The sequence below is a fragment of the Schistocerca gregaria genome, unplaced genomic scaffold, assembly GCF_023897955.1.
Source record: "Schistocerca gregaria isolate iqSchGreg1 unplaced genomic scaffold, iqSchGreg1.2 ptg000691l, whole genome shotgun sequence".
Taxonomy (NCBI): domain Eukaryota; kingdom Metazoa; phylum Arthropoda; class Insecta; order Orthoptera; family Acrididae; genus Schistocerca; species Schistocerca gregaria.
Genome location: NW_026062071.1, coordinates 436,064 through 459,685, shown reverse-complemented (window position 1 = coordinate 459,685; position 23,622 = coordinate 436,064). Strand labels below are relative to the sequence as shown.

General features: G+C 52.6%; 8 protein-coding genes and 1 long non-coding RNA gene across 11 annotated transcripts; 4 read left to right on the top strand and 5 right to left on the bottom strand.

Moving 5' to 3' along the window:
- Nucleotides 1-308: 308 nt before the first annotated feature.
- On the top strand, nucleotides 309-2,650 carry LOC126319925 (zinc finger HIT domain-containing protein 2-like). Of its 2 annotated transcripts, none has more exons than XM_049993631.1 (3): nucleotides 309-631; nucleotides 753-945; nucleotides 1,081-2,650. In XM_049993631.1, exon 3 carries the CDS (start codon nucleotides 1,099-1,101, stop codon nucleotides 2,209-2,211), a length of 1,113 nt encoding a protein of 370 aa, XP_049849588.1. In that variant the 5' UTR covers nucleotides 309-631; nucleotides 753-945; nucleotides 1,081-1,098; the 3' UTR covers nucleotides 2,212-2,650. The 2 variants fall into 2 exon arrangements, with proteins under 2 accessions (XP_049849588.1, XP_049849587.1); XM_049993630.1 differs by lacking the exon at nucleotides 309-631 and having other exon boundaries at nucleotides 638-781; nucleotides 873-945; nucleotides 1,081-2,211.
- LOC126319924 (uncharacterized) lies at nucleotides 1,187-4,562 on the bottom strand. The gene is made up of 2 exons (XM_049993628.1): nucleotides 4,137-4,562; nucleotides 1,187-4,067 (listed from the first exon to the last, which is right to left on the bottom strand). Exons 1-2 carry the CDS (start codon nucleotides 4,216-4,218, stop codon nucleotides 2,629-2,631), a joined length of 1,521 nt encoding a protein of 506 aa, XP_049849585.1. The 5' UTR covers nucleotides 4,219-4,562; the 3' UTR covers nucleotides 1,187-2,628.
- Nucleotides 4,563-4,652: 90 nt separating this feature from the next.
- LOC126319998 (uncharacterized) lies at nucleotides 4,653-10,016 on the bottom strand. The gene has a single exon (XM_049993735.1). The coding sequence runs from the start codon at nucleotides 10,014-10,016 to the stop codon at nucleotides 4,653-4,655; it is 5,364 nt and encodes a 1,787-aa protein (XP_049849692.1).
- A 554-nt stretch (nucleotides 10,017-10,570) lies between these two features.
- LOC126319934 (aldo-keto reductase family 1 member B1-like) lies at nucleotides 10,571-12,181 on the top strand. The gene is made up of 3 exons (XM_049993647.1): nucleotides 10,571-10,997; nucleotides 11,255-11,328; nucleotides 11,397-12,181. The coding sequence occupies exons 1-3, from the start codon at nucleotides 10,822-10,824 to the stop codon at nucleotides 12,179-12,181; spliced, it is 1,035 nt and encodes a 344-aa protein (XP_049849604.1). The 5' UTR covers nucleotides 10,571-10,821.
- LOC126319939 (uncharacterized) lies at nucleotides 11,417-13,206 on the bottom strand. The gene is made up of 3 exons (XR_007557775.1): nucleotides 13,117-13,206; nucleotides 12,759-13,048; nucleotides 11,417-12,625 (listed from the first exon to the last, which is right to left on the bottom strand). It is a non-coding gene; the product is annotated as an uncharacterized LOC126319939 (long non-coding RNA).
- Nucleotides 13,207-14,019: 813 nt separating this feature from the next.
- Nucleotides 14,020-17,257, bottom strand: LOC126319921 (RNA cytosine C(5)-methyltransferase NSUN2-like). The gene is made up of 6 exons (XM_049993625.1): nucleotides 17,045-17,257; nucleotides 16,212-16,981; nucleotides 16,007-16,137; nucleotides 15,746-15,819; nucleotides 15,533-15,660; nucleotides 14,020-15,414 (listed from the first exon to the last, which is right to left on the bottom strand). The coding sequence occupies exons 1-6, from the start codon at nucleotides 17,225-17,227 to the stop codon at nucleotides 14,442-14,444; spliced, it is 2,259 nt and encodes a 752-aa protein (XP_049849582.1). The 5' UTR covers nucleotides 17,228-17,257; the 3' UTR covers nucleotides 14,020-14,441.
- On the top strand, nucleotides 17,256-21,715 carry LOC126319913 (uncharacterized). Of its 2 annotated transcripts, none has more exons than XM_049993615.1 (4): nucleotides 17,256-17,477; nucleotides 17,653-17,748; nucleotides 17,830-18,614; nucleotides 18,780-21,715. In XM_049993615.1, exons 3-4 carry the CDS (start codon nucleotides 18,540-18,542, stop codon nucleotides 21,660-21,662), a joined length of 2,958 nt encoding a protein of 985 aa, XP_049849572.1. In that variant the 5' UTR covers nucleotides 17,256-17,477; nucleotides 17,653-17,748; nucleotides 17,830-18,539; the 3' UTR covers nucleotides 21,663-21,715. The 2 variants fall into 2 exon arrangements, with proteins under 2 accessions (XP_049849572.1, XP_049849573.1); XM_049993616.1 differs by having other exon boundaries at nucleotides 17,256-17,514; nucleotides 17,612-17,748.
- Nucleotides 17,857-18,240, top strand: LOC126319997 (probable 39S ribosomal protein L24, mitochondrial). The gene has a single exon (XM_049993734.1). The coding sequence runs from the start codon at nucleotides 17,857-17,859 to the stop codon at nucleotides 18,238-18,240; it is 384 nt and encodes a 127-aa protein (XP_049849691.1).
- A 67-nt stretch (nucleotides 21,716-21,782) lies between the features above and the next one.
- Nucleotides 21,783-23,565, bottom strand: LOC126319927 (uncharacterized). The gene is made up of 2 exons (XM_049993633.1): nucleotides 23,517-23,565; nucleotides 21,783-23,059 (listed from the first exon to the last, which is right to left on the bottom strand). The coding sequence occupies exon 2, from the start codon at nucleotides 23,046-23,048 to the stop codon at nucleotides 21,783-21,785; it is 1,266 nt and encodes a 421-aa protein (XP_049849590.1). The 5' UTR covers nucleotides 23,049-23,059; nucleotides 23,517-23,565.
- Between the last annotated feature and the right edge of the window lie 57 nt (nucleotides 23,566-23,622).

The following is a 23,622-nucleotide window of genomic DNA, read 5'->3' as shown; positions in this document are numbered from 1 at the left end:
GTTCGACAACGCACGTATCAGTTGGTCACTTCATACATAAAAGGAACGATCTGCGGGCCGACGCGGCGCTGGATCCGCCGCGCATTTTCGCAAAAGACGACTCGACCTGCGGCGCGTGGCGGAAGGCCCAACGCGAAAATTGTACCGGTCGAACCAAAGCAAACATCATGGCTCTCTTCAACCCAAAAGGCAATAATCTAGACTCGATCGAAGAGACGCGGCTGCAGCCTTCTCGTCGTCAACTTGCTCAAGCGCGACCTGAAATAGCGGTTTTGAAAGTTCAAAAGTGTCAAAAATTCTACGGGGTCAAGTTTTCATTGAGGCCTCCCCTTCATGAGACCAACGCGCCGGCCCTACGGAGCTCGGCGCGCGACGGGACCCCGCGTCTTCGGATGGGCCACATCCTTGAGGGAAAGCGCACTTCGCATTTCACGCGCCCCGCCTCTCAACGCGCCATCAAAACTATGCGACGATACAGCGCGCAGCTGATCCAAAGCCCCAAACGCGCCCCCTTTTTTTTTTCCCCAGAAACCTCGAAGCGCGCATTCGAACGCTCCGCGCGCCGCGTCTCCCCGCCCGAGGGCACACAGACTGTTTCTGCGTACCAAAATGGCTCTTCGACGCGACCAACGTACGCGTTTATTTTTTTTCAGTCTCTTATTTTGAGCCATCGCCTCTATTCTGTCATGACGAACGCCGAGACGGCTCGACAACTTCCGCGCAACATCCGAGTTTCTGACACCCCGCCTCAGCCTTCAGAGCCGAAACAAATTTGCCACGTGTTCGTATCGTTCGCCGACTGTCGAGGCGCGATGGCAAGCTCTCCCCTAACTGTTGCAATTGGATAAACCTCGACGTGTGCGCCACGCAAGCTGCCGTGTCGCGCCTGCCGTGTATACCTGTCCTAGATGTCAAGCAAAGTACTGCGGCCTGCCTTGCTACAAAGTAGGTACAAAGTCCGACGTGAAGAAAGCACGTCTCGACGGGCTCCATCCTGCGCGCGAACACTCGCCAAAGAAGACCAGCAACTGACTCTTTTGTACCAATCGCATCCGCACTTTTTGCTCCCCACACACGCAGAAGCACGGCGAGGCCTGTATGGAGGAGTTCTACAGACAGCAGTTCATAAGCGCCATCCGGAGCCAAAGACCCGCGACGGAAGAAGAAAAGCGAGAGCTCTTAGACATATTGGACCGAGAGTCCATCCGACGCCGGCAAGACGAGGACGAGATGAAGCGTTTATTTGGCGACTTGCCTGCTGATGACTCTGCGGAAGACGCTCGCGAAAGCAAGGAACCCACGGAAATCTCTGAGCTGTCCGACCTCGACCCGTACGACCCTCGACTCTCCGAACATGTCCCCCCCAGTCTGGTGTCAGAGATGAACGAGTGGATCAAGTCCGGGCTACATTCTTCGGTCATCAAACCTTGGATTCCGTGGTGGTACAGAAACCATCTGACCCCAGCAATCTCTGTCTCGGACGAGTTCCAAGAAGCAGGCAGCCAGGTCAACGACGAGACGTACCAAGACGACGCCGAGGCGAAACTAGAGCTAGAACCAGCTTCTAGTCCTCAAATCTTGAGCTCTGTACCGCCTATCTCTTCTTTGACGAAGAGCCGACCGTCTCCCCTCAACCTGTTTAACATCACTAATGTCGTATATGCGTACGTATACGCAAAGCTGATTTACAACGGCGACTGGGAAGGAGACGTAGAAAGCGAAGTTGTCGACGTGTTGCTTTCGACCTCCTTGACACTTTCGAAGAACCTCGTCTATCAAAATGCGACCACTGCCTGTCAAAGTGCAATCGAAGCCTCCGTTCGACTGGTCTATGCCAGACAAACGCCGAGGTTCTGCGTGTCGATCATCCGTGACGTGGTGAAGATCTTCGCCAACGGCTCGCCCTTTGTGCAGGCGTGTTTGAGCGAGTTGTACCGACTTTTTTCGAAGCAACCGAATGCAAACATACACAAAAAGCAGGGCTGTTTATTGAAAAACGTTGCTCGCAAGCTGCTCTTCATGATATCTTGGTGCAAGGACCAAGCGGACATCCAGCCGTATCTGCGTGTGTGCCGAGAACTCGAGGCCATGCTGCTGGAAAAAGAAGCCGACATGGCGGCGAGCAGGCTGGAGACGGGTGTGAAGGACAAAAAAATCGAAGTGCTTGAAGACGAGTCAAGAGAAGAAGAGCAGCTTTGCACGCGGGCGTGAACCTTGTTGAGTCTTGTTATAACAGGCGGGAGGTCTTGGCTGCGAGAAATCGAGGGCCAACTCGTACACGCTCCGGAGCGGACGATTTTGCAAAAGGAGAAGCTCAAAGGTCAAGTGGATGGCGCTTGTCACCAATGGCACAGATCGTTACCCCCTCTCGCTGAGAGGAGAAGAGACGCCCTAAAGAACCTGCCAAGTCGGCTTTGCCTATCATCTACCCAATTTTTCACGTCGTGCGAGATTTCGAATGCCGAAGAACGTGAGTCATAGAAGTGAGCAGACTAGCAAGCTTGGCACACACTGGAGAAAGAGAGAGAGCGCGGGGCAGAAGCGTGATGCTTTGCGGTGATTGCGCTCTGTTTATGTCTTATATACACGGTCTCAACTGTGGTGGGCACCAACAAAGCGAGTGTGTAGCTAAATCGATTTTTTTTTGGTCTCGTTTCGCTTGATTTTTTTCGCCTCCTTTTCGTTGGTTTCGTGCTTTGTGCGCTTCTTTTTTTGAGCATTCGGGTCGAAGTTCAGGAGTTCCAGGAACGCCTTTTTATGTCTGATGCTTGCTTCTTGGTGCTTCCTCCACTCGGATGGGTTTTTGTCGTACAGGTCCATGTTTACGCGGCTGATAACGAACTTCCCGTGAGGTACGTGCCGGAGGTTTTGCTTTAGCGGTAGGAGCTGCTTGACTAGTTCTTCTTTGGTGTTCACGTTGGCGCTTCGAAAGCACGCGTCCACGACGTGGCTGCCGTTTTTGTCGAGGACAAGCTGGTGAAGCGCGGAGGATTCTTGCCAAATTTGGATCAAACGGTCTTTTTTGGGCTGAGGAATTTGATCCGAGTAGAAAAAGGCTTCCATTGTGCGACTGGCGACCGAGTCCAATGTCCAGTCGATGAGCGTTGGCGCTTCGCACTCCAGTATTTTCGCGGCGATCTTAGAGGCAATTTTTTGCTGAAACTGCAGCAACTCGCCTAGAATTTGCATACCGATTGGCGTGGAGCCTTTTTTGGCTTTTTTTTTTGGCCCCGACTGTTGGACGGCGGAGGGAGGCTTCTTGCTTTGCTGGCGCAGCTTCGCCAGTTGGATGACCCAATCGTACTTGGCAGAGTGATCGGTGGCAGCGGCCTTGCTCAGGTGTTGGCACACTTCGTCCTGAACTTCCGGATACCGGATCGCGGCGCGAGCCAGCTTCAGTACGACGCCGCCCCTCGCGCTGTGCACGAGTTCCGGGAAGCAGGGGCCCAAGCGGTCCAGTATGCGGCGATATTGCTCCAGGGACTGAACGCATTCGATCAACTTCTGCACAACGAAGTGACTCACCGGGTGGCGAGCCATGCACACGAGCCTCTCGGACATATCCTTCAACATGCGGTCGTAGGCGGACGCGGGGGAGATTAGGATCAGCGTCTCCGTCAGGTGGGCCACGGAGGGGTCCTGAAGCCAGTCCAAAAATTGCGGGACGTCCACCGTCAACATCGTGTGTACGATTTTGTATTCGGCGGATCCGTTCATCTGATTCCACTCCGGACTGTGACGGACGGAACAGACGGACTTCGGCTGAAAGCCCGCCTCGGACACGGGGTCGGGCAATTGGTAGTCTTTTTCGTCCGAGTGGTAGCTGTCCAACAGTACGAACTGAACGAAGCTGGACCCGTGGGGAGTCACGACCAAGGCGTTCAGGTTTGCGTGGTGCAGGATAGAGCGACGGACAGACAGCTTCAGACGCTTCCACTCGGGGCGTCGATTGAGCGTCTCCATGAGCTTCTGTAGAGACTTCAGGGCGTACACCGATGAGTCGAGGAGCCAGATGGCGTCCTTGTTTTTGGTGAACGAGGAGACGAGTTCTTGGAGGTCGGAGAGCTCTGAATAAAAAAAAAAAAAATTAGTTTTTTCGCCTGCGGCGCACGAAAGACCGTTCAAACCGGACCTACCTACCGAGTCGCCCGCGGCCTCTATTGCCTTCAGCGCGGCCTCGAACACCCTTGAGGCGAACGGGTTGACGATGATTTCCATCCAGGACGGGCCGACTGTCTTGAGCGCGAATTTGGTCACGTGCAGAGGATCCACCAGACGGAACAGCCTTTCCAGGACGAGGCTGCCTTTCTTTGAACAGAGCGCGCTGAGGTGCCAGGAGCTCAGCTCTTCGAACACGTTCTCCGCGAACAGGTCGGTGTCTGCGCGAGAGGGGGGACGGGGTGCGCGGTCAGGTCTTGAAGGGCGAGAGAGAGGCGCGAGGGAACGCACCTGTCAGCACTTCCGGCGACTCCAAGTGACCTGCGGCCTTTTCGAGGTACGAGAGCCTCTCTGGGGCGAGAGCGGGAGCGCCAACCATTGGGACGAGAGCGAGGAAAAAAATAAATTCGGTACAGCAATTGAGAATTTCGGCTCTCTGTGACAAAAAAGTGCAAATGTCACTTTTTTTTTTTTTTGGGAGGTGCAGCGCTTGGCTATTCCAGTAGGTCTCCGAAGAGCGTGGCGTTGCTGTTCTGCTCCAGAGACGAGGAGGCGGTCTGCAGGTCGGCGTTGGAGCTCGAGGCGATGTCGACTTGCGCGACCAGTCCTTGGGCGTCCGTGAGTTCGGCCAGGCCCGCGGCGGAGAGGAGTTGGTAATTTAGGCTTTGCTGGCGATGGAGCCGGACGAGTTTGGGCACGCTTTCCACCGAGGTGCCCAGGTAGGCTTGGGAGGACAGGCTGGGCGCCAACGAGTCGCCCACGTCGGGGTCGAGCGACAGGGACATGAGCGCCTCGTTGGCGGCCGGCTGAGCGGAGCCGGGCGGTTGGGCGTTGTCTCGGCTCGAGGGTTGCTGCTGTTCCGGGGCGGCTGGCGAATCCGGCCTGCCTTTTTTGGCGGAAACTCCCTTGGAATCGCTGCCGTCGCCGGCTGTTATTTTTTTTGTTGCGTAGAATCGCGCGTCGTGTGAAAAAGAGGAGACGAGGTCGGCCAGGATGAACTCCTCCACCTCGTCCATGCTCACGGGATACAGGCTCCGGATTCGCTTCTCGTAGGTGGTCTGGCTGTATTTTCGAAGCTGGTTCAGAAAAAGTTTCCAATCGGCCGCCTTTTCGAACCCAAATTCGTGGACCGTGATCGTCAGCGTCGCTCTTCTGTCGGCGGCCACCGATTCCTGAAAGTGAAATTTGGAGGCGGCGGAGTCCACCGGCGCGCTGTACGGCTCTTTATTCGACACATAGTCGACCAGGGGAACGAACAGCTGCTCGCCCTCGATCGAGTCACACGGCTGGTCGCTGGTGAACATCCACTTGTACAGGTTGAACTGTTCCAGCAGGAGCGAGTCCAGCAGGTCCATGAACTTGGTGACCACCAGCACGTAGTCCGGCTCCGGCTCCAGGAACGCGCCCAGCAGTTCCGTGACGATGATCGGCCAAAAGAAGCTCAGCGAGTTCTGGTTCGTCCTGACGAAGATCACCCGCAGACACAGAAAGACGTTCGCAAAGATGTCCGCGTTGCCGTCGCGGTTCCGCAGCAGTTCCACCAGCTTTTCCTGGATGAACGGCAGGTAGTCCAAGTACTGGTCGGTCTGCCCGGAGATCAGGATGAACACCAGCTTCTTGATGAACTGCAGGCGCTGGTTCTTCATCTCCTGCGCGTTGATGAAGATGTTCTGTCCGGTCCACTTGGAGAACTGCCTCACGAACTCCGCCCACGCCCCGATGTCGTCCGTGTTCGGGTTGAACAGCGCGTTGACGATGATCCTGTAGCTCTGCAGCTGGGACACCGACGTCGCCCCGAAGACGTTCGGCAGGCGGAAGAACAGCTCGATCATGTCCTTTTTCCAGATTTTCGAGTCGATCACCGCGGGCGCCATCGAAATCGAGCTCAGCACCTCCATCGCCTTCTCCATCAGCTTCGGGGACTTCGTGTATTCGTTCTGAAACATGTCGATCAGGTGGCGCACCGTGTTCATCCACGAGTTGTACAGGATGTTCTTGCTGTCCTCCGCCGCCTGCTCGAAGATGGAGACCAGGTAGTCCCTGAGCACGGCCAGCACCTGGCTCGCGGCGTAGTGCTTCACCCTCGCCATCCACGCCTCGTCCACCGTCGTGTTGTTGCGGAAGCTGATGTCCTCCGCGTCCGAAAACTTGTACTCCGTCCGGTCGTCGCAAAACAGGTCCAAAAACGTGCGGTTGGCGATCAGCAGCGCCGTCTCCACGGCCTTCACGATCAGGACCTGCACCTTCTTCTTGGTCTTGTTCACCTTGATCGGGCACCACTTCAGGAACGTGTCCAGCAGCGGGAACACGAACACGATCGCGTGCGAGTTGTGCGAGTTCAGCGCGGTCTTGACGAACGCGCGGAACGCCGGCCACGTCGACTCCGGATACTCGTCCCGAGAGTTCGAAAAGTGGTACGCGAAGTCCAGAATCACCGCGTCCTGCGCGTGAATGAACTGCAGGCCCCTCTTCCGTATTTGCGCCGCGTGGATGATCCGCTTGTTGTCGGACGCGCGCGAAATGTCTATCAGCTGGTCCAGCGCGTCGAACACGGACGCCGCCGTGGTGTTCCGCATGTGGTTCACGATGCTCAGCACCACCTGCTTGTGCCTCCGCACCTCGGGACTCGGCGCGCTGTTAATCATGATGTAGCACCAATCGCGAAGCAAGAACGCCATCAGCCTCGCCGGATCCTTGTCGTACAGCGCCTCGGTCACCCGCAGGATCTGATTCTGCAACAGCAGGTGGTTCTGCAGCTCGATCTCCGACACCAGCGAGGAACACTCCTGCCCACCCCCCCCGCTCGCCGGCCTCAACTCCATGCGACCCCAAATCTTGACGAACACCTGCACCATCTCGTCCAGCGCGCCCAGCATCGGCAGCAGCGCCTCCGGATTCTGGACCCTCACGACCTGCGGCGACGGCCGCTCGTTCGTAAAAAAGCCCCGGAACAACCCCGTAATCCGCGAGGACTTCGAGGGCATCGGCGCCTGCACCGCGCTCGCGTACTTCACCGGAGACAGCTTGGAGGGCGGACAAAAATGCTTGAAAATGAACTCGACCAAAAATATCAGCGAGTCGAAGACGCTCGTCACGTCCGCGCTCGCGTCGTCCTTGTCCAAAATCCCAGTCAGCACCTCCACCGACACGCATATGATGCTCCTGTAGCACCCACGGCTCTCCAACAGGCGAAGCAACTTCGACAAAAAATCCAACCAATAAAAACGCACGTTGCACGCCTCCAAATTGCCCAGCAAAATCCCCCTCTGCAGCGTGCTCAAAAAGCCATCCGACAGCCACATCCTGTCGATCCCCTCCGCCTCGCCCTCCACCGCCTGGTACTCCACCGTGTTGACGTAAATCGACGTGAGCTCCAAAAACAACCTCAACGCGCTCACCTGCAGCGCCAAGTGGCGTATCGTGATGGCCATGTCGAGCACCTTCAACAACTGCACCATCAAAATCGCCGTGATGTTCTGGTCGAAAAAATAGGGCGCCTTCGACAACAAAAACAGCAAGAAGCTCGCGGCCTCGCCCTGCACCATCTTGTTCTTCGACACGAACTCCTCCGACGCGTGGCCGCCCGGCATCCCCGACAGGAACCCCAGCGCCTCCGAAACGAAAATGTGAAAGTACGTCGTCGCCTCGATGCCTTGCTCGAAGCACGCGCCCTGCTCGGCCGCCTCCTCGTCCTGGCCGCCGTCGCCCTCCGACCGTCGCCCGCGCCCCAGCTCGAGCATCTCCCTCGACAGCGGCCTCTCGATCGCTCGCTGCATGAACATGTCGTAGCCGCACTCCATTATCAGCCGCAACACCTTGAACGCGTAGAATATGCGGCGGCAGTCGTATTCGAAGAGGTACACCTTGTTCTTCCTCGAAACCGACGCTTCGAAAAAGATGTGCAGCACCGGGTCGAACACCTGCTCTATGCGGTCAATCGACTCCGTCAGCCAGCTGTTCCCCACCAGGCGCAAGATCGGGTGCTCCGCGTTCAAACTGTCAAGCATCAAAAACAACGTCTTGTTGAAAATTTTTTGACAGCCCGCGTTGCCAGCCATCTTCCACAGTCGCGAGAAGCACTGGTGCGCCTTCACCTTCGTCTCCAGCGACAGCGACAGCATCGACTCGGACACGACGTCGTCGCAAATGTCCGGACACGTCTTCTGAAGGTCCAAAAACGCCCCGAGCATCCAGTCGCGAAACTTGCCGTCCCCCGCGCTCAGAAGCGTCCACAGGTGGCTCGCCGTGTCTCGGTAGAAGGGGGCCGAGTGCAGCGCCATGCGCGTCTTCAGCTCGCACCGAGCCTCCGTGGGCGGCAAATTCACGAACTCGCCCAACATCTTCAGCGCCGTGCAAAAGGCGGGCGGGTAGAACGACCGCAAAGACGCCCTAACGGACCTGAGCCACGAGGGCGGCGAATCCCGGTCGCTCAGATGGGGCGGGTCAATGTCGAACGACGCGTAAAAAGACACAATCACCTTGCACAGCAGGTCGAACGTCTTCAACGCCTGGTCGCTCCTCGAAGAGTCGTCGCCGCTCGCGCCGAGCCAAGACAAGTCGAAATTCAGCTCAGCCGCGTCCGACTCTCTTTTTTCGGTACAAAATATTTCCACAAAAAGGTCTAGCAGCGCGGTACAAAACTCCTCAAACGTCCTAACCGCCCGCACCAGCTCCTCCGACGGGCGCGGCAGCGGCGTCGTCGGAGACGCCGCGCTCGGCGAACTCTGAACGGGCGCCTCTCGAAGCTTGGTCAGTCTCTCCAAAATCAGTTGTAGCACCAAATAAATCACCGTGCCGTCCTTCCCGGCCAACGCCTCTCTGCACTTGCCCGCCAACGCGCTCAACAGCTTGGGAAAGTACGTCTCCAAATACTGGCTCTTCGTCAACTGCGGAATCCAATTCAGCATCGTCCTAATGCACCCTATGCCCCTCGTACGGCTGTCCTCGGCTCCGTCGTCGGCGCTCTCCAGCAAATTCAGAGTGTACTGCCACACCACCTCCAACTTCAGCCTCTCCAGTATCTCCTCCACGTACACTACCAACTCCTTCACCGATTCGCCCTTCTTGAGGTTGTACTGGTGCAGCAAATCCATGATGTCCGCGAATATGCTCGGTATCACGTGCACGCCCACCTCGGGCTTCTCGAGGAGGTTCAAAATGATTTCGAACGAGCGCAGCGCCGTCTTCAAGTCGCTCACGGAGTTCTTGATCATTCGCTTTATCACCTCTATGACCTGGGACTTGGCGAAGGACACGTAATAACTCTCGTCGTCCTCCCTGTCGCCGAGCAGCCAACCGTAAATGCGCCGGTTCAGGCTGGGATCCTTTCTAATTAACAAATAAAAGGCCTTTTCGATGATCTCCAGAAAGCTTTCTGAGTCAAATATCTGCTCCTTAATTTTGAAATGTGTCAACAAAAGGTCCAAATTGCCTCTCAAAATCAAAAAGCCCGGGTCCTCCAACGAGCGAAGCAGCGCGTTCACCACCAGCACGTTGCGATCCGGAAAGTAGACCTCTATGTCCTTCGAGCTGTCCACGGGAATGCGCATCATCAGGTAATTAATGCATCCCAGACGCACGCTAGAATTTAACAAAATATTCTTCCAAATGGACTGGTAAAACGCGACGCTCCCCACCTTCTCGCAGACGTCGTCCAAGAGCTGCTTCACCGTGTCGTAAAGCTCGGAATTCGTCTCCTCTAGTCCAGTAGACAACGACATGATAAGGCCGTTCAAACACGGTATCAGGTGCTTGCCCAGCGGAAGGAAATAGAGATTGATGATGTCGATGACCTTGGGCTTAATTTGCATGGACGCCTGGGAAAACAAGGGAAAGAGACCCGTCGCGTAGCAAGGCATGTCCCTAGCCAGTATTTCAGGCTAACAATTTCAGACCCATGTCAATTGTAAAGCATTCGCCACATTAATCCAAATCGAGAAAACATACCCCGATTCTTTTAAAAACCGTCTCGTATATATCGAGCGCTTTTATGTGTACACCGGTCGGCAGCGTGGGATTGCAGCACTGAGCAAGGCGCTTACAGAATATCAGGCTTTCGGGTATATATCCAGGGAACTGGGTATACTTCGACAACACCTAGTAACACGTCACTGTCTCAGTAAAGGTATGCACAAAACTCCCCTTCGACGTTCGTCCAACTCGATGCACCGCGCGCAACATATCGTACCTTGGACAACTTATGAAGGCACTTAATTAAATCTGCCCAATCTTTTGATTTCTCGAAAAGTTGTAGTGCTGACGTAAAGTCTAATACAAAGTTTTTAAATTTGCTTTGCGTCTTGTATGCATTGTTGCACTCCGTCAACATTTTAAACAGAAGTTGACAGGTAAATAATTGATAGCAGAAAAGATAAATTTTTAAAAACACATAAACTCATCAATTCGTCAACCATTTGCGAGCGCTTTCATCAACATCAGAGAGGCTCCTCTGCAATTTCGAAGGCGACGCAATTTGCGGTGAATTCCCAATTCGCCCCCAAAGGCCGCGCTCAGCCCCGAACTGGTCCCTTCTGACGCTTTTGTCTACCTGAACAAAAACATTCCTATTTTTTTGATATCAAGTATATCACTTTCGCGTTTCTTCAGCAGCGTTTATTTTTTTGAAAGTCTAATCAAGCATCTTCTTCACTTCTAAGTAGACTTATGATGCTGTCACTTGCTCTCACGAACTTGGTCAAACCATTACACGGAAAACGCTTGCTCACATCGCGCCCCATGTCGTACTGTACTGAATCGCCATCGGTCACCAACACTGCGAAGTCAACGGTTCCAAATGCCAAGCTACTGAGCGGCCTAGAAATGCCCGTCCTCGGGCTTGGGTATGAACATTGTTGCTTTTTATATAGAGAGAGTACATCATCAACCTTTTTCGACCTATAACTTGCGCACAAAAAACACCCACATGCTCCGTATGACACCATAAAGCTCCTTCGGCGCAGTACCGAACGGCCGCCCAAAGCCTGTCTTGCAAACCTCTCTGCCATAGAACTCTTCCTATTCAAAGTAAAAAAAAATTTTTTTGCCAAGCCCGGCCTGTCTCCCCGTCTGATCGCCGCTCACCCTCTGTACCAAACAGGACTTGGAAGTCGAGCCCCGGTCTTGTAAAAGATTCTGTGAAGGCAGCATTGCGCGCCGGATACCGACACATTGGTACATTATCAAATAGCACCTTTTTTGACAACTTGATTCATCTCTAACTGTATGCGAACTGTTCTCAGATTGCGCCTCAATCTATCAAAACGAAAAACAAGTCGGGGAGGGCCTCAGAGAAGGCATGCAAGAACTGGGACTTTCCCGTTCAGACATCTGGATAACCGGGAAACTCTGGAACACCTTTCATCGTCCAGATCTTGTCCGCCAAGCTTGCGAACAATCACTTCAGGACCTAGGACTCAAATACCTAGACCTGTATTTGATGCACTGGCCTGTAGATCAAATTCCTCCAGACGGCCCCAAAATCGCCGGGGACCCCTCGGTCGAAGAAACGCCCATTTGGGAAACGTACGAGGCTATGAACGATCTGCACAAGGAAGGGCTTGTCAAGGCGATAGGTGTCAGTAACTTCAGCGTCAAGGAGATTGAAGACCTCATCCAGGATACCGGCCTCATTCCCGAAGTCAACCAAGTGGAAATTCACCCCTATTTACCGCAACATGCCTTGGTAGATTTCTGCCATTCAAAAGGCATCCAAGTTACCGCGTACAGCCCCTTAGCAACCGCCTCGAAACCAAAACAGAGCCAATACCCCCCTTTGCTAGAACATGAACTCGTTCAAGAACTCGCCAAAAAATACGCCCGCACATCAGCTCAAATCGTCCTCAGATGGTCCGTTCAAAGAAACCTCGTTGTCATTCCCAAATCCGTGAACGAAAACAGAATACAGGAAAATTACAACATATGGGATTTCAGCCTCTCAGACGAGGATATGACGAAGCTGAGCAACATGAACATCAAAATGCGATTTGTGAAACCCTCTTTTCACGTTTTCAAAGAAGAAGAATAGAAAACAAGCGACGCACTTAATAAACATACACTATTTTTTTTACGGATTCAAGTGTCGCTAAGACCCTCCGTATGTACATTCACCGTAGCAAATATTTGTTGACCCTTGGTATCGCTTTAATTTACATCTAACGGGCGACTATCTCTACCTAAACTGCCTACGATATATAACTAAAAGAACTTTCTTGTAACTGGCGATTGATACAGTCTTCGTTGAATCTCGAGTTTTCCGTAATCTGTTCAACTAAACGATTATACAACGTAATCTCGAACTCCTTGCGAAGTTCTTCTTCCAGTTCTTGACGCTCTCCATTCACAATGTTTTTCAAATCATCCAACGAAAAAAGAGACTCGTTTTTATTCAACCCCTGAAAAGAGCCGATTATAAGGTGGTGTTTTCGTCGATGCCTAGGGAGGTACAGCAGCCACTTTTTTATGTCGGTGCCTTCTAAAAAAGAGTATGGTTAGTTCCCGCCACACGCGACGGATACAGACAGTTCATTTGCCAAAAAAATTTTAATTAAAGTTATGTATGTGTAAAGCGCGAATACTAACAAGCTGACAAATTTGTTACGCACTGTTGTTAAGGGGATACTTTCGGCTTATACGCGTGTTGACGGGGTCCAATGCAGATTGAGTACTGGTTTTTGGCTGTTCAGATTTGTCTTTGACGGGGGAGAACACTTTTACTTTTTTTAGGGGAAGAGGTAAAAAGCTATCACCATTATTACACGCTTCTACATTCGTCGGATATGACTCAATGTTCATTGCCGCGTGAGGGCTATATCCAAAATCATGCGAAAAAGGAGAATCTTTCTTTAAAAAGGCATCATAGGTTCGCTTTTGTGAAACATGGAGCATGATGACACTAAGGAAATGTGTATTTGTTAAATTTAGGCAAAGCGTATTGAAGCCACTTCGAAGCGGGTATAGTACCTTCTGTCTAAACGTGGGAATGGTGGGGTGAAGCAAATAAATCAAAGGGTTAAGAAGTATGACCTAACAAGTATAAGCCTCAAAGATAAAGTGTATCGTAGCAAAAAAGTAGGATTATTTGTACAAAAATAACTAAAATATTTTCCCAATACCAGACTTCGTTCAGCCTACAGCTGACATTTCTAGATGCTGCCTGTGTTCCTTGCGCATCTGAAGGGTGCCCTTCTAAAGTACGTGTCCATGGCAAAGCTGCTTCAATGTTGCAGTCCCGGAAAGATAGAATCAAATTGTGCAATACATCATCGTTTTCATGTATCGAAAAAGCCCTTCATTATCTGTGATAAAGCGTCTCGCTCGTCCTTCTCTGATTGTCCTTGTTTATCTATAGAGGGTTTTGCGCTTTTTGGCGGCTCTAGATGAACGACTGGTTTCTTTCGTGAATCTTCTCATCAGAATACGCTCGCTTCGTTGAGAAAAGGCACATTTTTTCTTCTAAAAGTGGTTCACATTTCACGTGCGCCATGATAGTGGTTTTGCGCTCTGATTTCCATTTAGTCATCAAGAAAGTCCAAATCACGAAAACAAAATTTTAACGGTCAAACAGGAGCTTATAAAAAAGAAAAAATATCTGCTAAATTATAAATAGCTGAAGCAACTAAAATTAGAGGCAGGAATACGTAAACATGGTGCGTATGCTGCGTGATAGGTGCCAAGTCATGCAGAAAATCGAGTTGTGTTTCGTTAAGGGGCCAAGAGCAGGTTCCTTGACACCCTGCGCACGAAGTGAACGGTTTTTCAAGCATTCGTCTTTCAAGAAAAAATCGCTGCTTCGAAGTGTACCACTTTCATCTCAATTCGATTAAATATATAAGAAACGGATAAGACCATTTCAATGCACATGGCTTCAACAAAGAGTTTTGCAGACTAGTCAATATATTATAGTGCTCTTGTATAGGGGAGAATAACTAATGAGACGCGACGATAGAAGGTTCTCTTTTTACCTATGAGGTTATCGCAGGTGTACCTAGCATTTAACTCGAAAAGTCACTCTTTGAAAGCTTTTCATCCTCCACGCCGACGTTCGTCCTAGAGTTTAAAGTCCAGGAAATAGAGCAATAACAGACGACTTGTTTACGTGCATGCGGTGCCTATGAAACCAACACTATAAAAGGACAAGGTTTGAATTCCAGCAATTATAGGAACCATCACACTTTCAGGCATAGTTGCTAACTGAAGTAATAGTAGCGTTCCTGAAATACCAAGGTTAGTATCATTGAAGCTGGCTGCACTCAGCTTGGAATTTCCCTTTAGTCAAAAGCTTTGTATTAGGGATTTTTTTCTTCGACTTCTGGGCTTGGCTCGTTCTTCTTGCCTTCTGAGTCCATCTCTTTTTTTCTCCTTTTTAACTTTCCTGCATCCATTTTCTCTCTTCTGTCTTCTTCGGTCAGTACCTTTTTATTCTTGTCAAATTCGAACGTGTAATCTGTTGTCGTGTACAAGTTTTTCCAGCTCTTCATCTCTAGCTTTCCTACCGCCATGCTTACGGTTTTCTCTCCTATCCAGCCCATGACGACCTGGGGGGTGGTTCTGACTGCTCTCTGAAGTGCGGGCAGAGTCTGGTCTAAGAATTCAGTTTCATCGGGTTCAAATCTGATGAAGCACGCGCCGGATCCACCTTTTGCAAGGGTAGCTAGTTGATGCGAGACGGGAGTTGAAAATTGTTCAAAGGATGGGCGAACAACTCGTATGAGCAGGCAAAAGTCATTCCATCCCAACGTGACAACGCGTTTCGAAGCGAGCGGCGCCAACTTCAACGTGGATTTAGAAACGATCCTCCAATTGTACGGAGAGCAAAGATTATGGTTCCTGTTTTTTGCATTTTCCAGCAGACGTAGTCCAGCGGAAACGACGCGAGGCCGTTCCTGAATGGAATCCTTGACCTGCAAGAGCTTGTACAGGGTCGCGTTCGTTACGTATATCATATTAATGTTTTCAATGGTCGGCTCGGAAGCAGGGGGTTTAGAAGATCGAATTAGTAGTTTGTTTTTCAAAAGAAAGTCCGACAGTTCGGCACCATAGTAAGAAGTTACGTCTTCAATCATTTTCTTACAGACGGTCTCTGGAATCGGATACATGGGGTCTTCTTGAAAGACTCGGCCTGCGAATCGATTGAGTGAGGGTTTGGGTTGTTCACTTGGTTCTGTTTCGGACGCCTTCTCGAACTCGACTGTATCGGCCTTGTGAATTACAGCTAAGAAGAACCCACCCGTATCTTGTAGATGTGGATAAAATCGAAGACTTGTCCCCATCATTGGCGCAATTTTAAAAAAAAATCAGGAAACGCGTATCTCTCAGAATTGCCCTAGAGAGGCGGTTGCGAACACACACGATTTGGCTCTGTAGTCTGCAGACGTACCACCTTTCTAACCTGAATTGATTTGCTTCGTCTTGATTTGGCGGAAAAAAGCTTTCTTTGATTCTCTGTCTTGAAACCTGTGGAACTTGATCGTGCGTCTCATAGATGCGCTTGTTCGAATCAACTACCTGTATTTTGCGGGCGTTCAGACTTCAGTTTTCCCTTTGTTGGTTTTGATCCGTCCTGAAAAGCTGCAGAAAGTCGTGAGCGTACCTTCCACGTTGTAAGTCCAGGCCTTCGTTTCAGGTCGGGATACAGGGATGAAACATCCACTAGGCTCAGCTTGCCTTGAATGGGGTGCAACGAGAAAAAAGCGTGAGCAAACAGATCGGGAACAAGAAGAGTTGGTCCTTGAATGGGCCACACGTGGACGTTTTCTAGATACAGCGGAAAAAAAAAATTGGCAGGTGCCAAAATTTTGGAATTTGGCGTGAACTTTTTGGTTTTTCCCTCCGCGCTTCAAAGTGTACTCACCGTTTCCCTCTCTTAGTAACTGAGCTATCACAGCCTCATTTTCTATAGGGTTGAAAGCGCATGTGCTGTAGACCATAACTGCACCCACTCTCATTAGCTCAACGGCCCTTTTTGCAATGGCCAGCTGGGTCCTGAAAAGCGGCAGAGCGAAAGCGACGGTTAGTGTCGACACAAAATTGCACCCACTCCTGAAACGGAAACGCACTTGTGGAGTTTGAAGGCATTCCTGCAGTCCCACATGGATCCTGAAGACGGGTTTTTCCTTATGGTGCCGTCTCCGGAGCACGGTACATCGCAAAGTACACGATCGAATTCAAGTTTTTTTAGTTTGGTCGGTGACATTTCGAATGTCATCTCTGGGAAATTCTGCGCATCGTAGTTCGTGACGGCGACGTCTAGACTGGACAGCCGTCCGATTTGGTGGGCCAATACGTAGCACCTAGAAATGTTGTTATCATTCGCTATCAACAGTCCGTTGGAGTTATATGAACAGCTTGGGTCATGCATCATTTCGATGATCTGGCAGGTCTTGGAGCCGGGTGCGGCGCACATGTCCAGGATTTTCTGTCCGGGCCTCACATCCAAGAACAGAGGCGACACCATCGATACGATCTCTTGGCGAGACAAATGGCCGATTTCTGTTTCAACGTTCAGAAAGTATTTCAGGTGCCTGGTTGACTCGAAGCATTTCAGCGCCTTTCTGGACAGCGGAATGTACCACACGAGTTCGTCTGGGTACCAAGACAGTGGCACGAGTCTAGGTACTTCGGTGTGTTGGGCGGAGGGGGAGATCGGCTCGCCCGATTCGTCTTGTAGAATTTGGTTGGAGGCAGCGCAAAAAATTTCCTTCATGGCTGTCTTGAGGATTTCGGTGAAAGGGGTGCTGGAAGTTATTCGGAATGTAGTTGGGAGGTCTTTGTGCAGGTATCTCACGAATTGGGTCCATTCTTCTGAGTCCATCTGCAATCCCACGTTCTACATTCGGAGATCAGTGATAGGACCGAAGGTCAAGGAGGGCGCCGGAAAAAAAAAGCGTACCTGATAGTGATAGAGGAACTCTTTGTTGAGATGGGTTTGTGGTTTTCCAATTCTGGCCCTCATAGACTCAAAATGCTTTTCTTGCGGTGGGTTGGGGCTATCAGAACAGAGCACCCCTGCTTTTTCCGCATCGTTGAACGCCTCAGAGGCGTCGGTGCTGGGAAACCTGGTATCGCTATGCATCTAAAATAAATGTGGGTCAGCAGTCGATTCTTTGGGCCAACAAAAAAAAAAAACAAGAGTGGCTTAAATAATGTCAAAAATGCAGCTGAAAATGTCGGGGTTCATACCCTGCAGCGTTTTCCTGTAGCGCACGCGCTTCGACGTCTCTGCTTGACTGATTATAATGTTGAACGTTCGAAGGAAACTGTACAACAAGAACGTAAAGCCCAAGGATGTTATCAATCGCTGGAAAATCGTAAAAGGCGATATGGTACGCTTTCAAGCGTTGGTGACGCGCAATAAGTGAGGTTGAGTGTCGGATCTGCGGACTGGTGCGTTGCGCTGGTTAGCATGCATAAGCGTTTGTTAACAGCCTTCGCCGGAGCCTCGAGCGTCTCCTCACAGTGGTTCGTTGGTCTGAACTTCCTTTTTCTCCCTGATGGCAGGTGCAAATGATACAAGGCGAGGACACTGGGAAGCAGGGGAGGGTTTTGAAAGTTATCCGAGCCAAGAATAAGCTCGTCGTGGAGGGTCTGAACGTTGTGCGTATTCGAGCCAAGGAGGAGAGGTCGGCGTTGAGTTTCGCGCACGGACTTATTCGTTTTTTTTTTTTTTTGAAACAGACAAAGCGCCACATCAAAAAGGGGGCCATGACCGATGCCCAGAGGCAGACACAGAGGTTCGTGTACGCGCCTTCGCCGGTTCACTACAGCAACGTCGCGCTGGTCGACCCGACGGACAACAAGCCGACTAGAATTGGGTTCAAGTTTTTGGAGGACGGGCAAAAAGTGCGCGTTTCAAAGCGTACGGGGGCGATTATTCCGAAGCCGCCGGTGGAGTTGAAGAACGAGGCCAAAAGGACCCTGAACGCGAAAGACACTGAGCCCGAGTACGCCCTGTTAAAGACGTTTGATGAGAGGACGCTGAATCCTTTATTGCTGGCGTCGCAGAGGCATCGTGAGTGGCAGCTGCCCAATCCCTTTGTTTTTTCTGGCCAAGGCGCGGAAAAGCAGGACAGGGAGGAGAAGGATTAAAGTGGTTAGATTGTAGTTCTGCGAATAGGCGCGTGGTTAGGTTTGGTTCGTCGCGGGGGGCGTGGTTGAGAAGGGGTGCTGTGATTCGGGTGCGTTTGAAGGGGGGGGGGGTTGGTTCAGACGAGCACTTTGAGAAAACATTTGTTTGTGCCAGCTTATTTTTTTTGTCCCTTGATTCGAGTCCGACGTGGCTGAGCTTGTATCTGCCGAAGCCAGTTGAGTGAGTGCACTTCGAAGGGTCGAATAGTTTAGAGAGCCGAGGCGCAGTGCGATGCGGATGGTTGCGAATCGGAGACAAAATGAAAGTACTAATGGTGGCTGAGAAGCCGAGCATTGCGCAGGCGGTGAGCAAAGTCCTTGCGAGGAGGGGGGAGGTACGGATGGAGTCGGGGGGTGGTGGTTTGAGCGGCAGGGTGGGTTGTTGACGTTCTTTTTTTTTTTGGCCTTTGGGGGATGGGTTCGTGTTTGGCGAAAACGCTTGATGTCTTTTTTTTTTTTTTTTTTTGCGGGGTTGGTGACGGCGAAAATGTGTACCGAAGTTCACGACGAGGAAGTCCGTTGCTACGCCGGTGCACGAGTTCGACGGAGTGTTTCAGGGGAGGCCCGCTCGTTTTTTCTTGACTAGCGTGATGGGCCACGTGTACGCGTTGGACTTTCCCGCGTCGTTGGACAGGAACATTGAGCCGCGAGAGTTGTTCGCGGCGCCGACGGTGAAGAAGGAGTCCAATCCGTCCGCGCAGGTGTGCAGGCACTTGAGGACGGTGGCCAAGGACATGAGTGCGTTGGTGTTGTGGTTGGACTGCGACAGGGAGGGGGAGAACATTGGGTTCGAGGTGCTGGAGAACTGTCGTCCGCACATGGTGAAGGGGGCGCGAGTGTACAGGGCGCGTTTCTCGGCGATAACGGGGCCGGACGTGCAGAGGGCGATGAGCAATTTGGTGAGTCCGAACGAGAACGAGGCGTTGGCGGTGGACGCGAGACAGGAGATAGACTTGAAGGTGGGCGTGGCGTTCACGCGTTACCAGACGAAGACGTTTCACTTTCGATACGCGAATTTGGACTCGCACTTGATATCGTACGGGCCGTGCCAGACGCCGACGCTGGGGTTTTGCGTGGACAGGTACGACGAGATTCAGGCGTTCAAGTCGGAGCCGTATTACAAGTTGCAGGCGTGGATATTTCGGTCTGGGATTAGGGTGAAGTTGAAGTGGAAGCGCCCGAGGGTGTTGAAGGATAGGGCGAGGGTGATGAGGGCGTTGGAGGGAGTGGCCGACGTGAAGTGGGCGAAGGTGACGGAGGTGCAGGTGACGAGGAGCAAGTTGACTAGGCCGACGCCGCTGAACACGGTGGCCTTGCTGAAGGTGGCGTCGAAGAATTTGGGCATTGGTCCGCAGCAGTGCATGCACGCGGCGGAGCATTTGTACGTGAATGGGTTCATTTCGTACCCTAGGACGGAGTCGACGAGGTACCCGGAGCATTACGACGTGAGGGAGGCGCTGGGGTTGCAGAGGGGGCACCCGGAGTGGGGGCCGTACGTGTCGAGGTTGCTGGACGAGGTGGGCGTGAAGAAGTCGAAGTCGGGCGTGGATATGGGCGACCACCCGCCGATTACGCCGACTAGGTTGGCTAGACAGGGAGAGGAGGTAAGCGGCACGGAGTGGACGTTGTACGATTACATTGCGAGGCACTTCATTGCGAGCGTGAGTCCGAGCGCGGTGATGGAGAGCCAGTCGATTGCGTACGACATTGGAGGAGAGCCGTTTGGCAGCGAGAGTTCCGCGTTGCTGGAGCCCGGATTTACGGAGGTCATGCACTGGATGAGGCCGTCAAGCAGGGCGCCGGCGCCCGCGAGCGTGGGAGACCAGTTCAACGTCGACGCGGTGTCGGTAAAGGAGGGAAGGACCAAGCCGCCCGCGTTGCTGACGGAGTCGGAGCTGATTGGGATGATGGAGAAGAACGGGATTGGCACCGACGCGTCCATACCGACCCACATTGAGAACATCGTGAAGCGGAACTACGTGAGGTTGGACAGCCGCACGCGCAGCTTGCAGCCCACCAGGTTGGGACTTGCTCTGGTGCACGGGTACCACCGAATCGACGCGGAGCTCGTGCTCCCGAAGATTCGCGCGTCGATCGAAAAGTTCATTTCCGACATCGCCGTGGGCCGCACCAAGTACGAGCAAGTCATCAAGACATCTCTCAACACCTTCCTGGTAAAATACGACCATTTCGTAGCCAACATCGACAAGATGGACGAGCTCTTCCATGCTAGTTTCTCCTCTCTCGCCGACCTGCAGGTCAACACTCGACTCAAGCCAAAATGCGGCGTCTGCAACCGCTACATGAAGTACATCGCCTTCGCGCCCCACCGCCTCTACTGCCAGAACTGCGAGAAGGTCTATTCCATGCCGCGCAGCGGTGGCCTCAAATCCGACGGCAGCACCGCCTGCTGTCCCCTCGACGGCTTCGAACTGGTCGTCCACAGCAATCCGAAGGGTCGCACCGTGCTCCTCTGCCCCAAGTGCTACAACGAGCCGACCTACCCAGGCATGAAGCCCAACAACCTCTGCACCCAGTGTCCAAACACCAGCTGTCCCTACAACTACTCCAACTACGTCCTGGAGCCCACTTGTCCCCAGTGCGACGTCGGCGTGCTGATCTTCGACCAAATCAACGGCCTGCGCATTGACTGCAACCTCTGCGTCTACCACATCATGCTCCCGAAGAACACCAACAAGCTGACTCTGAGCCAACAGGTCTGTCCGAACTGCGTCGCCTCCACCAAAACCAAGCTGATTCACTTCAAATTCAACGAGAAAAACACGCCCCATCCGGACAAACTCCTCTCCTTCGACGCCTGCATCCGGTGTGACCCCGTCATCTCGCCTCTCTGTGTCTACCCTAAAAAAGCGCCCGAGTTCAAAAAGCACCCCCGGGAGCCGACCCACTCTCAGCCCGCCCCGGCTCACTCCAAGCCCCCCTCCGCCCGCGGTGGGGGCCGCCGCGTCGACACGCTCGACGACGCCCCTCCCCCCCCCTCCGACCTCGCCGCCAACGGCGACTCGGCGCCCAACCCCCGCCAAAACCACCACTCCAGGCGCCCCCCCCCCGAGCTCGCCCCGGGCGCCCCTCCCACTGACCGCCCGCGCTCCAAGCCAAGCGGCGGGCGCTCGAGCCAACCCCCCGCCAACGGGCGCGTCCGCCGCGAAAACCCACCTCCCCGTCGAAGCGCCGCGCCCCCCGCCAAACCTCACTCCGGCCGCCGCGCCCAGCCCCAGTCGAACCGCCCACCGCCCTCAGAAAGGCAGGCGCGCCCCCCCCCGAGGCCCCCGACCGCGAAAGCTCGCGAACCCGACTCCAAAGAGAGAACCAGGCGCCCCAACCCCAAGCGCGCCAACGCCCCCTCCTCCTCCGAAAAATAAAGAGAGACCCCGCGACGAAAACACCACGCGCCCACTTTTATTGCGCCAAAACATGCTGCGCCCCCCTTTTTTTTTTTTTTTTTTTTTTTTTTTTTTTTCCTGCCTTTCTCTCTCCCCCTGCTACAGCCTCTTCAGCACCACCATGACGTACAAATCGTACAAGAGCTGTCCCAGTATGGACGCCCCCAGGAAGACCGACACGGCCGTCGTCACCACCCTGTATTGCCTGACGACCCAACCGGGCCAGACCGTCGACATGCTCTCCGGCACGTTCCCATCCTTCGAGTACATCGACTGACTCCGGTAGTAAATCATGATGGGAAAGAAGAAACCGACGAAGCTCACCAACAACAGGGTCACGTATTGTATCAAAGTCATCAGTATGTTCTCCTTCAAAAACGCCCAGGATATCAGGTACTGGAAAAAAACGCCGAAAAAGATTGAAAGCTTTCTGCCCAAGCCGCTCTCCGTGAACAAATTGTTCTTGAGTGTGATGCTGTTGATGGGCGTGAGGGAAGCCACCAAAGTCACCTCGAACAAATAAATCATACAGCGAACAAAAACCGAGTCGGTCGTTTTCAGTACATGGTCGAACAGACTAATGTTGGAGGCCAAACTTTCTCCGTACGCGTAGACGGCCAACAAGGGAAACACTATGTTCAAAACCATCGACACCAGAGACACGCCAAACACGACCCTCTTCTCGTCGACGTAGGAGCGCTTCTGGTTGACCCAGGCGGGCATGAATCCACCGATCGCCAAGCTGAAGGCGATCATCGAAACCGTGGAGCTGAAGTCCCTGCCCACCAGCGGCACCGCCTTGTTGATTCCCACCCTGCCAAACTCGTAGACAAGAGCCACGACCGACACCGGCGCGACGAGCAAGACGCCGAATGACTGAATAACCGTAAACGCGCCGAACTGAAGCATCCCCATCAGAATCTGCACCAAAGACACGATCACGTATCCCAACGTAATACTAATGTACATACTGCCTCTGTTGTACACCTGACTCATGTCAAGCCGACCCGCGCTGAATGCCGGGTAAAGCGCAACCCCAAAAGTGCAATCCGGACACCCGACTATCCACCTGATGACGTCATCCACCGTCTGGCTCGTCGTTCTAATCATGTAGATGTTACAACAAAGCAAGCACGCCAGATAGACGCACTCGAACGCAATAAAGGCCTTGCGGCCAAACAGCTCCTTGAACAGCCCCACATACTCGATCGACAACCGATAGTCCTCGTTCCCTTTGATCAGCTTCATGCCCTGTATAATCAGCAAATTAACGTAGATCGATATGACGCCGTACACGACCCACAAAAGTGCAGTCACCAACGCGCCAGACTGGTAAAATATGGCCGGCATGTAAATGCACGGCATGCCAAAGGTGCCTTTCTCGAACACCCCACGGGAACAAAAGTTAGCACACATCCCACAAAAGGCGAAGGGGCTGCTCGTCTAAAACTACACATAGCCGCGACCATACAAAGAACCAAGTAAATAATGCACGAAAAGTATCCAAGGCTCTTCGGCGTGCCCTCACTTTCGACCGAGCGCACGTGCATCCTTTGACCCTCTCTTAAGATAACACTAACGTTCGGCCTCGGCAAAAGTCGGCGCACGCGCGAAAAATTACGAAACCGTAACAAAGCCGTAAATAAAGGACAAATAAAACACAAAAACGAATAGTCGTGTCCACGTGATCACTAACACCGCATTACACCCATCAGACGCTCGTCCCGTCCCCCTCATCACCTCACATATAATTATGCTAAGAGCGCAACTCTATTTCTGCCACCTCTCATGCGCACAGAGAGGCACATGTACAAAAAAACAGTCACTTCATACGCGTATTGTCTGAATGTGTCCATCATCTTTTAATTTATACCACGTAGACTACAAGGATGCCTCCAAGGCCACATGCTCACGTGGCGCAACGACGCGTGCAGGAACT